Source organism: Pieris napi, chromosome 18 (assembly GCF_905475465.1).
Source record: "Pieris napi chromosome 18, ilPieNapi1.2, whole genome shotgun sequence".
Classification (NCBI taxonomy): Eukaryota; Metazoa; Arthropoda; class Insecta; order Lepidoptera; family Pieridae; genus Pieris; species Pieris napi.
Window position 1 is genome coordinate 7,135,270 of NC_062251.1, and position 16,682 is coordinate 7,151,951.

General features: G+C 32.6%; 2 protein-coding genes across 2 annotated transcripts in view; one reads left to right on the forward strand and one right to left on the reverse strand.

The window, feature by feature from the left end:
- The window catches only part of LOC125058436 (protein neuralized), a 40,206-nt gene extending 35,550 nt beyond the window's left edge, over positions 1 to 4,656 (reverse strand). The window contains exon 1 of the mRNA XM_047662510.1: positions 4,241 to 4,656. Within this exon, the coding sequence (XP_047518466.1) occupies positions 4,241 to 4,268 (28 nt within the window). The 5' untranslated portion in view covers positions 4,269 to 4,656. The remainder of the gene's footprint in view (positions 1 to 4,240) is intronic.
- A 1,047-nt stretch (positions 4,657 to 5,703) lies between these two features.
- Positions 5,704 to 14,709, forward strand: LOC125058444 (centromere-associated protein E-like). The gene is made up of 9 exons (XM_047662515.1): positions 5,704 to 5,928; positions 6,227 to 6,394; positions 7,557 to 7,653; positions 8,544 to 8,666; positions 8,872 to 8,967; positions 9,889 to 10,009; positions 10,602 to 11,819; positions 12,576 to 12,629; positions 14,531 to 14,709. Exons 1-9 carry the CDS (start codon positions 5,801 to 5,803, stop codon positions 14,545 to 14,547), a joined length of 2,022 nt encoding a protein of 673 aa, XP_047518471.1. The 5' UTR covers positions 5,704 to 5,800; the 3' UTR covers positions 14,548 to 14,709.
- The last annotated feature ends 1,973 nt before the right edge of the window (positions 14,710 to 16,682 follow it).

The window sequence follows — 16,682 nt, forward strand, 5'->3', positions numbered from 1 at the left end:
GTCGGAAAAATAATCCCCCGAATACCACACGAGCTTCAAAATTATCGGGAAATATCCGATAATTTTGAAGCTCTTGTGGTATTTATTATAAGTGAAAATAAATTATATTTTCCTTACATATATTTAGGTTTAAATAAATTTATTCTCATTAAAAACAAACATCCTTGCCACTTACATGAGAAAAAATAATTATATTAAAAAGTCGTTCTTTTTGCATTAGAGTCTATCTACCAATTAATATTTTTAATTAAATTTTTCGTTTCGTAAATGAACCTTATGTTGTGAGTGTTGGTCTAGTGGCTTCACCGTGCGACTCTCATCCCAGAGGTCGTAGGTTCGATCCCCAGCTGTGCACCAATGGACTTTCTACGTGTACATTTAACATTCGCTCTAACGGTGAAGGAAAACATCGTGAGGAAACCGACATTAGACCCAAAAAGTCGACGGCGTGCGTCAGGCACAGGAGGCTGATCACCTACTTGCTTATTAGATTAACAAATGATCGTGAAACATACAGAAATCTGAGGCCCAGTCAAAAAGGTTGTAGCGCCATGATTATTATTATTAAATGGACCTTTTTTTTAATTTTTTTTTTATATAAATTTCCCACTATCCCCGACTCTTGTGGTGCGGGACCTTATTTTGTACATATATTTTGTAGAAACATATACATACATACATACATTAAGAGATTTCCTAATATACATATATATAATGGACCTTATTAAACATATGGAAAGAATGTGACCAGGTGTTTATGTAGAACTTATTACACACTTTATATTAGCTTCACCTGTATGTATGTATGTAACCGACTCCTTCGGTCTCGATTTTGACCCAATTTTAACGGACAGATTTAATTCAAACTTTGCGCACCTGTCAAAGATCGATGACAATGCAATAATCCGAAAAAAAAAAAAAAAAAATATAAAATAAATCATAGTTAAAAAAAACTAAAAAACACGCTTTTAAAGCACATCAAACTAAAAAGTGAAAAATAATTCCTAATTTAGGCTGAAAATGGTAATGAACAAAAAATACTGGTATTATTGTGAAAAAGTGTGGGTTACTCGATAGACGAAAAATATGGCACAGAGCTTTTTAGTTTGATGTGCTTTAAAAGCGTGTTTTTTAGTTTTTTTTAACTATTATTTATTTTAGAACAGGCTCTGCCTCTTTGAGACCGACAGAATAACCTCAAGCTACCCGATATTATTACCAAATAAACACCCCAAGGTGGGACAGAACTCGTTATATCATTCACAAAAATGATATACTTTTAATAATTCTTTCATATTACTGTCCCTTACACATATTCACTCACCCACAACCATTCATGCTTTTGTTTTATTTTGTCTATTAGTTAATTTTGTTTTTCTATATTATCTGTCCGCGATCGAAGTCTGGTGACCACAAGACCAGTTATAGTCCTATTATAGGCACCTCTACTTACTAGTCTTTACTAGTCTTTAGAGTCTTAAGAGTCAAATAAAATTTCTTGTTATTATTATTATATACTGATTATACTACTATACTAGCAGACCGGCCAAGCGTTGCTGTGGCTTAGGTTTTTGTTATATTCCATAGTAGTAAACTATTCGAGGGAAACGGTAGGAGAACACCAGTCATGGGGACCACCGTGCTTTTTTGGTGGTTATGCCAATTAATTGTAGCTTATGTGAAACGTTGGTACTTTCAACAGTGCCATCTGTTAGAATTTTGACTGTTAAATAATAAACAAAAAATTTGCAATAAAATAATATTGCGGGTATAAATTGAGATGTAAGCTATCCTATCTTTTAAGTTAGATCAAACCGCACACGGTGTGCAAATTTGATTGAAATCGGTTAAGTAGTTTAGGAGTCCATAGCGGACAAACAACGTGACACGTAATTTATATATATTAAGATTAACAAATTTGAAACGTTCTTGACTAGACTGAAAATATTATATTGCTTTTGTGTGTTCTTATCGTCAGTTTAAGAAATCATTAGAACTGCTAAACCAAATTTGAAAATTATTTGAACAAAAATTTGTGATATCCACGCGATTTGTTTGGTACTCAAAATCCACATAGCAACAACCAACTATATGATTCTGAAAGTCCTTTCAAACATCAGCTGATTTAAAAAAAACCTTTTGCATAACCTCTTTCAATACTCATTGTGCAAAGAGTTCGTAATACAAACGAATATACACCTTATGCCATTACATTATGCATCGTTTTTGGCTGTATAACCAAACGTCCATTTCGTACTGTCCTTTATCGCAATGTACACGTGCATTAAAAAAAATAAAAGAATAACAGGTAGCTGTACAGCTGATCGTCAGCTGTTCGGAGTTATGCGTTCGACTTTTTAAGAATAACGCAAAAATGATATTCAAGCGAGAATAGACCGTATCACGTAGGCACTAGGGCTAACATTGTACGCAAAGGCTTGTAGTTATTACATTTAAATATATTTTCTTGAAATACAATGTATTTATAAACGAAGTTTATGTCTAGGCGAAAATAGTTCTAATTTTCAGTACCATTGAACAAAATTTCCTTGTGCAAGAATATTTCTTAGTTCCAATTCCTTACCTTTGAAATTGCGTAATTTTTTGTTTGGAACCGTGTGAAGGGCGAAAAAGGATGCAAAAGAAACTAGAATATCAATCCATCTCTATGAACAATTTTTTTATATCACTATTCTAACAATTGTGGTTTCCTTCACTTGAAGAACAACACACAACATTAATAATAAAAATCCAACATTATCTTGGTGTCATAAAATACAGGGATATATATATTTTTTTTATTAGGACTTACAATACTTTTTTAATTCACCTTATTAAAAATATTTTATTCAAATTAGGCTGAGAGATGGACACTTCAACGGCCAACACAGCTCAAAATATGACAAGCAGCTTAGTAATATTAAACTAGCATTAGTTTCTCTATGGTCCATATCAAATTATAATATTAGATTAATTGAATTCCAGTTATTGCCAAAGATAAACTAAATTAAACATATTTTTAGGTAACTCTTCACAATCATTTAAATAAAAAAATAATATTCAATTTTTTACGCCACTACTAAATATCAAATGAAGAAAATAGAAGAATAAATGTCAGTAAGTTAAAAATATATAAGCAATTTAAAATACTAACAAAGTAAAAAGTTCTAAAAAGTACAGTTTTACAATGATTTGCGCATACCACCAGCTTCATTTAGATGAATGTAAATGATATATATATTGGACTATTAATGATAAGAAATTGTTGGTATAAAAGACTGATCAAACACTTGTCTTTACCAATTATTATTCAATTATCTTGTCCTTAGATTCAGTACAAGCTTGGCAAATTTTTTAAAAATATTGTTGCTGTATTTGTACCACCATTGTCATCAAAACAATTAGGCATATTAAAGTATATGATAATACAAAGGTAGGTATACAAAAAATAATATAATTTAGGAGAATTGAAAATGTAATCTTGGTATCACTTCATGGCTTATAATTTTCATACGAGAATGGGTAGCATGAAGGCTTTAATAAAATAATGATGTAAACTCTAATTCAATTTTTGCGATCACACTGCAACTACATCAATTGTATTACCTACATTGAATAAATTTATTACAAAAGTGTTGCTTGAAACAATCCCTTGTAATCTAAAAGGCTGTATTGTTGCCCACTTAATAATTAAGTTCCCTTAATAATTATATTAGTTAGTAGATTAGAAAGTATTATGCACTAAAGTGTTGACATTAAAGACTATGTTTAAGCTGCAACTCTTAAATAATTATACCTAAAATGTTTTTAGATAAAAAAACTGACTAGAAGCAATATTACTATAGGAAATATATATTATGTTTCATAATCTGAATATAAAGTATATTTATTATACTAAGTATTTTCTCTTTCGATTTTGCTTAAACACATCACCATTGGTTTTTTTTAATTAGTTAACATCACTAACTACTAAATTTAACCTACTACTCTTCTTGTAAATAATGAAAACAACAAGAATTAGAATAAAAAGTGAGTTTCAGATAAGCATTTAACTTTGTTTAGGGAACGAATCAAATATCAAGTCCATAAGGCACTTGTGTAATGATAAATGTACACAAATAATAACAATGTTCATGAAACACAATTGTATTTAGGTTACGCTAAACAGGAATCGTTTAGTACGTAATTATTATGTAATTAGATATTAGTTACACTTGTATAATATAAACTTAGCACTTACCAGGTATGGAGCTTCCAGACTGCCCCATTATCTGAAAAATCACACCAATAACGCACAAGGTTCACGAACTTCTTGTTAGCACATATTTGTTTAGATAACTATTTACTACAACGAGTATGAACCTTTATCACTTAATTAATATTTGACTTCAACACAATGTACTTAATTCGTATTAGTTATCATCAATATATTAAAAATACACACGCGGCTCAGACAATTCTTATTTGAATCTTGTTAGTTTCGGTTTATATTTACCCCAACAACACATACTAAAAAAATACTAGGTTAATTTAATTATTTTATATTTCATTCCGTATAGTTGATGCGTATTCTGGTTTACAAAACAATAAAATAATCATTATTTATGAAAAAATTAGAATGTTTTTCTAAGTTCAAAGTTCTATCTTCTTGACAATTGACTAGAATCAAATATTGATGAAGATGAACCATTTTCATTCTTTGATTATTCCTTCGACGGTACAAGTGTCAAAGTGTTACACGTTCTAAAAAATAATACAGCATCAGAAAGTAATTTGCCATAAGTTAAGGTATTTAGTAAACAATTAATCCGAACATGAATGTTTTCAGCTGCCTATATTTTAACGGCATTTATCATTTTATTACAATATCCTGATACAATTTACTGAAAGATAAAGTTGTTAAGTTTAAGTTGGAAGCGAACGACTGTGATCAACAAAAAATACATATTTTTAAAACTTATATTATACGTCAATACGTCAATACGTATAATATAAGTACGTTTTCAAGGATGCTTTTAAATGATAATAAAAGTGGCGTTTAGAGTATAAGAGACGCCACCGCTAGATGGTCAAGTAAATACTTATTATAGTTATAGCCAACGTATAGTTTCACGATTCTGCGTTGTAGGATCCCATAGTTTATGTATATCCTTTTGCCTTACTCAAAGCTTACCATTAAACTACTATCACTAAGGTACAGATACCGGCAAACATCTTGAACAAATGTCCTTGCCTGCGCAGAAGCGATTTTTAGGTATCACTGGAGGGGGCGGCGGCTTGAGAGTGACGTGTCGATCGCGTGATTGGTAAATCAGTTGACTCCATTTCCTTGTTTACTGTTCAAGAAGTTTGCCGGTATCTGTACGAACGTAAGTACTATTACTAGAATGGTGATATTCAGAAGCTTAGCAGAAACTATGACTCCCGTATATTAAAATGAATGGTATTATAACATATGTGAGATATAATTCACACTATGAATTTTATCTATATAGACTTGCAACAAACCTTACCTGAAATGTCTTTTGAGTTTAATATAAAACAAATCTGTAAATTACTATAAAATATAGACAAATTATCTCTAAGAAACAGCTTTTATTTATCTCTGGCCACTTTCATAATTGAGTCTAGAATATTTGTTTCTATGGTGAAATCTACAAAAAGCTATATTTCTTCTCTGTGGAATCAAAACAATTTAAACGTTTGAAAAATTTAATCTAAACGGAAGTTTTTATTTTGAGTCGATAGTATGAAATGGAAATATAATTAATTTAGTTTAGCATTGTTTTTATGTCATAAAATGGATAAAAAACAACAATTACTTAATCATGAAAGTTACCTTTTGAAGGAAATAGAGCATTATGAAAAGCGAATTAAAGAAGCGTTAGAAAATGAGAAATCCAAAGCAACTTACATTGAAAGTGATAGGTAACATAATCGTTTACGTTTTATTTGATTCAATTTATTCTCACGTTGTTTAGAATAACGATCAAAACCAACTAATTGTAAATATTATACACATTTCATATCTCACTTCTAACTCGAATGAATATTTCATTTTTTTTAAATTTTACATCATTAAAATGTTATAATTATGACCATTTAGAATAAATTTCATCTAGTTTTAATTTTATTTTTTTGATTACATATAATTTTAAGTGTTAATTCTTCTTTGTATCACATGAGATGTATGTACTGTTTCTATAATTGAATTTATTAATTACAGCTCTGATTTAGAATATGAATTGAAAATAAATAATGAATCATCATTATTGGACTTGAAGCTTGAAAAAAAACAGCTTAAAACATGTTATTTGGCAACAGCTGAACTGGCAGATGTAACCATTGTGCAGTCTGAGATGAATATTCTTCCTGAAGACCCTGAATTTGATGGGTAAGTTTTTATATAGATTAAATATCATTGGTTTACTTGCTCTCTTAGCTATAACTATAAGAGTAAGAAAGATACAGTATTTAAATAAACAATGAGTTCAGAAGATTTTATGCAACATTCAATAAAAAATAAGAAAAAACATGTAAGTGATCCATATCCATATCCACAAGTAATAATTTTCCTGTAGCACCATAATCAAGTTTTGATAGCAAGCATTTTGAGTATGTTCTTTGATAATTTAAGATAACCTTGGAATTAGCTATATAGTTAATTTTGTTGTAAACAAAAGGAAGAACTGCTAACTGAAGACACTACAGTAATCATAATATGGTTCTGATCATATATTTAGTCACATTTTTTTATACATGTCTTTACTAAGACATCATGGAATATTCAAGAACAATCTAGCATAACTTAAGACTAATAAGTAATTTAAGTCTAACCTAATTTACTAAAAAGGATTTTTAACATAAGGAATTGTCTAATAACACTACTTACAGTCTCTATTAATGGGAAGACATTCTGTTCATCAATTCACTAGTTCAAATGGTTTTGTCCTTTTCAGTCTTCTCACTAGGTAATTTGGCTACAATGTTTGAGAAAGAGTTATATTTATAGAGTACTAGATGGCCTGGCGAACATCGTACCGCCTAAGAGTTGATTCTTTATTTTTAAATACTTATTCTGCTATTCAGGACACCGGTCTAGCTAGTAAGATAAATAAAAGAAAGTTAATAAGACAACAAATACATTATGTCAAAAAATAAAAATTTACCTTCCCGGAACCCCTCCACTAACAATTGAACTTTATGGTTTAGTATTAAAGTTCAAATTGTCTTTAAATATTATTACAAATATTTTGTATGGGAATATAGAAAAGTGTTGTTTTTAGACTTTTTCACTCAATTTTTTTATTTTTCTCTCCGTAAGAACCATCCTTGTACTTCAAGGAATATTATAAAAAAAGAATCAGACAAATCGGTTAAGCCGTTTTCATGTTATGTCGAGACAACGGAAAACGGGTTTCATTTTTATATATATAGATATATTTAGTCACATAATGTGTTCTTTGACGGTACAGCTTCCAATACATTATCTAAGTCTCTTCATGTTGTTATTCCTGTTACAGAATAATAATATTTTTAACTTTGTCATCTTTCAGAGTACCAATAACAGAGCCCGGTGTGTGGAAAGAGGTAATGGCAGAATGCAGAATAGGAATGGTACCATTTTCAATCAGCTTCTTCTCTCACCAAGCTGTAAGTATTTTTTTTTTACTTTTGAGAGAGAACAATTTCGAATAATTTATAACTAACTAGCAAACTCGGCGAACTCCGTTTCGCCACCAGATGGCTTCGTTTTATGTAACATTTCGTTTGGTGATCCCGCTTTTCTGTTGAAATTTTTCCTGAATTTGCTATAAACCTCACGGAGCCCGAGACCTTTCCAACGAATGCAAAACCGTGGAAATCGGTTCGTGCGTTCTGGAGTTATAGCGTCAGGAAGGAAAACCCGACTTATTTTTATTTATAACTAATGGGTTATTAAAGTTGACCCTAACATTCTAATTAGAGCATTTAACTTTCTGTGAATTTATTATTATTTTTTAAAATTGGGTTTCTTAGCTATTAAATATACCCGGTTGCTATATTTCTTCATCATCCATGGCGATGGATGTACAGCCTTAGCCTCCGCAAGTATTGTTATCCATCTCTTCTTGGACACAAGGAGCCTTTAAACAACTATTCTTCTGGGGTTGATGATAAATTCATCTCATTAGACATCAACTTTCTATTTTCAATCGTGAGGTTTGTTTTACTAAGGACCTTGGAGCTCTGTCGTCTGCCTTATGAATTGGACGATGTTGGCGTCTTGAAATGTTTATATATATAAATCTTTTGTGCATGTGGTAATTAAATGACTAAATGGCTGGATCGATTATGATGAAATATGTTGTGTGTACAGTGGATTCGAGAATGGTTTATATTAAGTATTAACCATTAGATTTTTTTCTGTTTGTCATTTATAGTAATAAAAATAATATAGTAAAAAAAAAATTTTTTTTTTTTAGAATATTTCATGTTTGTGTTTAAATGTGTATTCTCTATCTATAGCTATTGTTAACTGAAATAAATAAATATATTTTCAGAGTCGCCCATTTGCTCCAATAGCCTTTAGGAACCTCCAAGTGTTGCCAATTAAAAAACCTCAAGAATTGGAACTATCTAAATCAGTGTTGCCACGTTTGACGAGACCATCTGATACTATACTGGTAATTTATACTGATTTGTCATTTTGTCAATGTTAATTTCTGATTGGCCTTTGTATTATTAAAAATATTATTTGATACTATTAAAATTATTACTGCATTATGACAGAAATAAAATCATAAAATATAATTTATATAATTAAACCAATTTTACCTTTATTAAGAATTTTTGTTAAGACATATTAAGATAATATACATTATTTTTCAGACACTTCGAAGTTATGAAAATGCCTACCGCTCAAGACGGACTACATTAGCTAATTTATCGGACAAATATGGTGACTTTTTGTCCTTGGAAGCAAAGGTAATATTAAAGTACCTTTAGTAGGTATTGTGAGGGTATCCAGGATTATTGAGAGACGGGAGCTCTCAGTAAAATAATATGAGCTGGTTTGCTCAGTATAATATAAGAAGGAATCTAAAAATCTATCAGACTAAGTCTTTTTTTTTTTTTTTTTTTTAAAGACAATTCACACCAATTGACCTAGTCCCATGCTAAGCTGGTGAAGCTTGTGTTATGGGTACTAGGCAACGGATATACATACATATTATAGATAGATATAAATACATATTTAAACACCCAAGACCTAAGAATAACACCAAATGCTCATCACATCGATGTTCGCCTCAGCCGGGGATCGAACCCGGTACCCATGGATTCGCAGTCAGGGGTACTAACCACTAGACCAATGAGTAGTCTGGAATGGTGGTGTCTGACTCCAAGTAGTGGATCCTTACAGCTAAGTTTCGACTTTGAATTTCGTTCTAAAGTATGATAAAACCTTAGAATTGATTAAAAGAAATAAGTAAACGAAAATTTTTTTTTTTAAATCTGTACCTTAATTACAACCTTAATTTTTTAAGCTATTGCATAGCTAGACCGAATCGAGAAATTCCGTAACGAAAACGAAACCTTACGCGTTAGAGCGGGACAGAACGCATACTGCGTATTCACATCTCTCTGACGAGATCGGTCTAGCCGGTGCGCGTTAGAGTGAGACAGACTATATAGATATAGATTGAATTAATTTATCAAAGAAAAAAATTATGCAATAGCTTTACCGCGGCAGTCCCCGAGTGCCACACGTTTTATTTTCTTCAGCAGACCTACCCTGTCATTTTACCACACACTTCCACGTTGCGACATCAGTGCCTTATTGAGTTGGATATAGAGTAGCCCTGCTGTTATTGAATTCATTGGATCAAATATTTTGTCAAATTTCAGGCTGATGGAGGCTATATACTAAAATGCGACGAAATATTGAACATGACATGGTTATTGCAAAACAAGAATTCTCATTTAACTCGATTCCAACACAGAATGAGCTTTGATTTGGAATATATTGGTGAGTGCAATTTTAACTTTGATGCTAGCGACACAGGGAATTCTACAGTGGCTTTCTTATTAAAGTGAAACTTTTATTACATCGTCTCAAACTTTTTCGTCTATGTGTCACATGTCGCGTGACGGTCGGCCGCGGAGTAATTTTTGAAGTTATACTTCTTTAGGCGCGTTATGAAAAATTGATGAGAGTGAAATTTTACGATGCGCGCGCACCGTGACACAAAATTAACAGAATGAAGTTGCCCACGGAAGATGCTACGGCATTGGACATAATTCAAAAACAACATTCGAATAATAATATAATTTATGTTACACTTAATGTAAGAGAATAATATTAAATATTTATTTATTTAATTTTTCAAATGTATACTGAACTTTATTGACTATAATGACTCCTTTTCCAGTCTTTGATTATTAAATTGTAATTAATTATTTGCATGCAATCAAAAACTATTTTTAATAATGCCAAAGAAGTATAACTTCTTACGCGCGTACATAAGTACACGCACTTTTTTATGTCAAAAATTGGATTTTGTTTCTCAACTATGTGGTTTATCAAATTTGTTGATAATATTACTTTTTAATATTTGCAGATGAATCGTATGTAAAAATAGTTCGAAAAGCGAACAAGAAGCTTGAAAATCAATCGATACAGACAGAAGAAAGGACACAGTTACTCGCTGCCATAATAGATGCATGTCTTCAAGCCAAAGCTTCGCTGGAAAGCCAATCTGAAAGCGAAAACGATAGGGTGACAGAGACACCTCAAACTGATGAAAATATTATGGCTCCACCCAAAACTATTCCAAAGAAATCAAAGAAAGCATCCCCAAGACCAGCTGTGGTCGAAAATAGTCTTAAAAAAGCTAAAACTTTGAAAGCAAATGTGAATTCAAAGAAAGATATCACAGCTGATAGTAAAAATGTACCGCCTACTAACAAAAATACAGATGACGCACGCACTGAATTGATAAGCAATGAAAATGTAGAAAGAGTTTATAATATACAAGGAAAGGAACAGTCTAAAGTAAATGTTGCCAGTGAAAAAGATATACAAACAACAGATGCCACGATTAAATCTGTTAATGTTACCAACAAGAAAAAGATTCAAATTATTGAAGATATAATTATAAAGCCGGGAAATAGTAATTTAGAAAATAAGAAGAGAAAACTTGATGCTACGGAAAAGATACCTGTTAAAAAAATTAAGTCTAATGTAGAAAATAGGAAAGAAAATGTAAATATGGACAGTAGAAAAACTAATACAGACAAGACAGATAAAGTGACAGAAAAGCAAAACTCTAATACAAACTTAGCGACAAAAAATAATGACAAGCCGAAGAAAGATAATGAAAACAAGGAAATAAACATAAATGGTTCTAATGGAATTGAACAACTTCAAAAAAAGGTTGAAAAACAAATTGGACCTAAAATTACTAAAGAAGTTCAAAAGGTGTCAACAAATACACAAAATAAAGAAAAAACTGGAAAAATAACTCTAAACAAACCTGGCAATTCACAGAAGATAATTGGTTTACAAAAAGAAAACCCCAGAAATTCAAATAAAATTACTGAAGTAATGCATGTGAAAATGGGTAAAACAAATAAAATTGGGAATACGCAAAAGCATAAACCTGTTACACAGAAAGTAAATGAAAATACAAAAAGTGGTAACCCAAAGGCACAGAATTATAACAAGGATAAAGGAAATACACCAAGTAAGGAGCAGGGAGAGAAAAGAAAATCTTTAGGCAGCGGTGGTAAATCGAAGATACCTCAAAAGAAGCCAGAATTTAAGAATCCGCAGACAGGTAATGAATCGGTGCTTGGGTAATTATTCTAAATAATAGAACATAGTTCTTAAGGGGACGTGCATAAATTACGTGAGGTGTTTTTTTAAATTTTCTGTACCTCCCTCCCCCCTGGTGAGATGTTGTGAGATTTTATTCAACCCCATCCCCCAATCTCACGTGAGATTTTTCAAAATGTGGGTTTCTTACGTAAACGCGTAAGAAGCTATCTTTTTGAGCTCGGAGAACTCAAAATAACACAGAATTCGTACTATTGAGCTCAAAAACAAAATAAGTGAAATGTTGAGCGTTTAGGTATGGAGTTAGCGGGAAGTTGCAGAGATGGCCTTTAGGGTCAACCGTTTTCCAAATTTTGTTTTTTAATCAGAAAAAGAATTGCGTGATATTTGCCGAGACCCCCCCTCTCTCCAACGTAAGATTAAATGAGATTTTACTCGACCCCCTCCCCCCCTTAAACACCTCACGTAATTTATGGACGCCCCCTAAGTGAAGATAAAAAAAAAAAATGTGGTACTTGGGGACTGACGCGGTAAAGCTATTGCATAGCATTTTTTGTCAACTTATGCAATTATATTTTTTTTTTCTTTGATATTAATTCAAGTTTTTTCTTTAATATTAATTCAATCTACCACTCTACCAGACTCATACTAAGACGCCTTATATATTTTGTCTCACTCTAACGCTTACCAGCTGCACCGAGATCAGTTTTCGCTTATATTGTGGACACCGACGCCTAACCTTATTTTATTATTACAGGTAAAATTAAACCGTCGAGTCTTCTGGTAAAGACGAAACCAACAAATATACCAAGTAAGATTTGTTTACCATTTCAATCAAAAAAAATTGTGACAGTGAAACTGACAATTGACTAAGGGAGCGTTCAAGTATTACGTCACGCAATTTTTGGAGATTATGACCCCCCCCCCCCCATGTAACGCGCCGTAACGGTTTTCTGTACCCACTCTGTATACCTAAAAGTTACCATTATGTATTTTATTATTTTCTTAATTATTATTTTAATATTAACAATAACGCGTAATTCAATCCCCGCCCCGCATCGTAACGTTTTACAAAAAGCCCCCCCCCCCTTCCAAAATTCATTACGTAATACTTGAACGCTCCTCAAGTGAAAATTAAGTCCTTGTAAAACATAGCTTTAAAATAAGCTTACAAATAATGCCATCGCTTGTCTAATCCTAATGCTGTCTTGAAAATTAATTTCGTAATATGTGTATTTGTGTTATTGAAGACAGTTAACACGCAAAAAACTTGACGTTTGTTTACTGGTACGATACGTCATAGGGACTGGTACGCCATCTTGCGTTGAGAAGTATTTTGGCAGGTTCTTGAAATTTTAATGCATATTTTGAAAGCCAATCCATAACAGAATTAAAAAAAGGGTGCGTGTACTTATGTACGCGCGTAAGTTATACTTTAAAAGGTAAATGTCATTATGGTCATTCAAAATTCTTGGCATAGCTGCTAACTTCACGCATATTCTATTTCTTTTTACTTGTAGATTGTCTTATTCCCATCTCGCTCGCGCACGCTATAATCACACTGACAACTTTGTGTCTCAGGTGCGCGCGCATCGTAAAATTTCACTCTCATCAATTTTTCATAACGCGCCTAAAGAAGTATAACTTCAAAAATAACAATTATTATAGGCTCTTTAGTCACTGATACATTTGAAATGGTTTTTAAAACAAGTAGTTTTATATGTGGAAAATAACTTTATTTAGTTTGAAAAATAATATAGTAAAGTTCACGGAGTAGAGAGTAGGGCAGAGACAAGCGAAAAACAGACTTGACATAAAAGACAACTCAAGTCAATGGAGCAAAAGGCGCGAAATTTAAATCTTCTTCTTCTTTTAGTGCCTCTCCATTACTGGAGGTTGGCCGTCAGTATCTTGAAACGTGTCTTGTCCTGTGCCAGATGCAGCAACTCTTCTGCAGTTGCAATACCTGTCCATTCTCTAACGTTGCGGAGCCATGATTTCTTCCTTCTACCAACACGCCGTTTACCCTGGATTTTACCCATTATAATTAATTGAAGGAGGTGGTAGCGGTCATGGCGCAACACGTGGCCCAGGTACGCAACTTTCCGTTGTTTAATGTTCTGCAAAAGTTTTTTCGACATTCCAACTCGTTTCAGAACCTTCTCGTTAGAGACCTTCTGGATCCAGCTTATTCGAAGCATGCGACGATAGCACCACATCTCAAATGCTTCTAAGCGCCGGCGGGTATCTTCTTTAATTGTCCAAGCTTCACAGCCGTACAGAACAATTGGCCATATGTAACAAAGGAGAAGTCGGACTCGGAGTTTAATGGTCATGTGACGGCAGCACAAAACTTTCTTCATTTTGTTGAAAGATCCTCGGGCAATTTCGATTCGAGACCTAATTTCCTGATCAGGATTCCACTCGTTTGTAACCCAAGTTCCCAAATACTTGTATTGCCGCACCCGTTCCAACGTTCTACCAGCTACGGATAAATTAGGAACTAAAGTATCGTTTCGGGAAATGACCATCACCTTCGTCTTTACTGCACTGCATTTTAGAAATTTAAATATTACAACACAATTGAATTTCATTTAACTAACTGAAATCGACCAAGAACGTAAATTTCCTTAGGAATAGAAGGAATTTATATTTTTATTTGTATTGTTGTATCTTTTCAATATTTAATTCACATCTTTTTCTTATTTTCAGTTGTGAAGCGGCCATAATTGTGGAACGATTAGAATTTTAACACCTTTGAAGTATATTATAGGTCGGTTATCGAAAGCTGGCGCGTTCACAGTACTCACACTAATGCAATTTCACTATACAGTATGTTTAAAAATATGACTTTTTTGCCAAGCTATATATTTTAGTCTACTCTGGTTTTAGTATGGTTGGGTGGGTTGTAAATAAATAAAAATGTGTCAAATACATATAAATACTATGAGCATACGAGGATGGCTCCAAAAGTTCTAAGCCCGACCAAGAACGTAAAAGAGTAAGCATAAGCTCCATCTAGCTCAACACACTTCACTTTTACTTCACTAACTATTCTTTCAATACTCCTCTTAGAAAAACCAGTCGCATCTGATGTCAAATTAAATATAACATTTTTTCATTAAACTATTTTTATTAAGATGCTTAAAATAATTAAAAACATTGTGCACCATTTCACGAGATTGCCCTGGTAATGTTTGAAAAAAGATCAACATAAACAGTAGCAAAAGAAAAACAATAACCGTCTCTTTTATACTCATAAGCTTGACCAAGCGCGAGAGAGACGGACAGTCTTTTCATGATGCATATTCAGTGTGACATCACGCCTCGCGCTTATTCACAGACACTACACAAGCACAAAGTGTAAATGTGTTGAAGCCGCCAGCTTTAGATAACATACCAATAGTATCTAGAATTGACCAGTGGATTACGATTGCAAATCACACACACTTCTATAAAATAAATAGAATTATAATTATAGTTCAAAAAGTCTTGTTTATATAAGTAGTACATTAATTTGCCTTTTTCGAGATGAAATATAATTAGTTAGAAAAGTTATAATAAACCTTTTTTAAAATATTTTCAGTTTTATTGAAATTAAACTTGCGTTTATTATTAAGATCCAGAAAGAAATACATGTAATTTTGCCGGAACAAAATTGTTTAGTTATTTTATTTGTGTATGTAATAAAAAATTATTTTCAATTTCGTTTGTTTCATTTAATGATGGAATATATGATTATTACTATTTTATTTACTAAATAATCTAATTTTATTTATGTATTACATTGTCTTCATGCGATGGCTAATTCAACCTATTTAAACCTAAAATAATTTTATTATTAACTAGCACACCGGCCGAGCGTTGCTGTGGCTAAGGTTTTTGTTATATTACATAGTAGTAAACTTTTCAAGGGAAACGGTAGGAGAACACCAGTCATGGGGACCACCATGCATTATTGGTGGTTATAAATTCAAATTCAAAAATCATTTATTCACGTAGGTAACACAATGTACACTTGTGATTCGTCATTAAAGAAATAAATATTAATGCTTCTAATTTTACATTTACTGCCAGTTCTCAAATCAAGGGCGTAGAACGGAAGAGAAGAACTGGCAATAAACTCTCCGCCACTCTTTAATCGCCATGTTTTTTTTTTTTACACAACGTTAGTAAGGAGCTGCAACCATTACACCATGTTCCACATGACATTTTAAGTAATTAATAATAATAGCATAAATAAAAACAAAGACTTGTCCCCTATCAACAGGAGGCATGGTGAAATAGGAGCACGCACTTACATTCTCGTGGGAACAACACGCAAACACATAGTCGAAATAATTAACATCACCGCATACACGAATTCAAGTACGACCAGTTACCACAAGTAGCACCCGTTCACGAGTATGACGCATGGCCAGCCATCGGCCCCCTCGCCATATTTTAGGGAGAGAGACAACCCGACGCATGGACGCCGCCACAAGCAATGACATTTAAGCGAGCATGACGATCCTTGAAATGTGGACTTGGCTACATAAGAAAATAATAATAATACTGAAATAATTGGATACCACATGGATCACGGTTTGTTACCACTTTACATTAAAACAGTCGTGGATGTTGACGATCGCCCCAGAGTCTGGAAATGCAGCCGAGAGATTCAGTCGTGTTACCTATAATATATACTGGAGCAACTCATATCCAAGCACTAGGATCGTTTAAATATTCATTTATAATATGATAAGCCTTAGCAAGCAGTTTTACTTTAATGTACGATTTAAATGTATTTATTGACAACGCTTGTATCTCACTAGGGATTTTGTTGAAAAATGTATACAATTGCCTTGGAAAGAATTACTCGTTT

What these genes read in the sequence shown, in the direction of transcription:
- LOC125058444 (XM_047662515.1), top strand. Translation starts at nt 5,801, where the DNA reads ATGGATAAAAAACAACAATTACTTAATCATGAAAGTTACCTTTTGAAG. An exon ending in GACCATCTGATACTATACTG is followed by an intron (nt 8,667 to 8,871) that starts GTAATTTATACT and finishes ATTATTTTTCAG; the next exon opens with ACACTTCGAAGTTATGAAAA. An exon ending in ATTTAAGAATCCGCAGACAG is followed by an intron (nt 11,820 to 12,575) that starts GTAATGAATCGG and finishes TTATTATTACAG; the next exon opens with GTAAAATTAAACCGTCGAGT.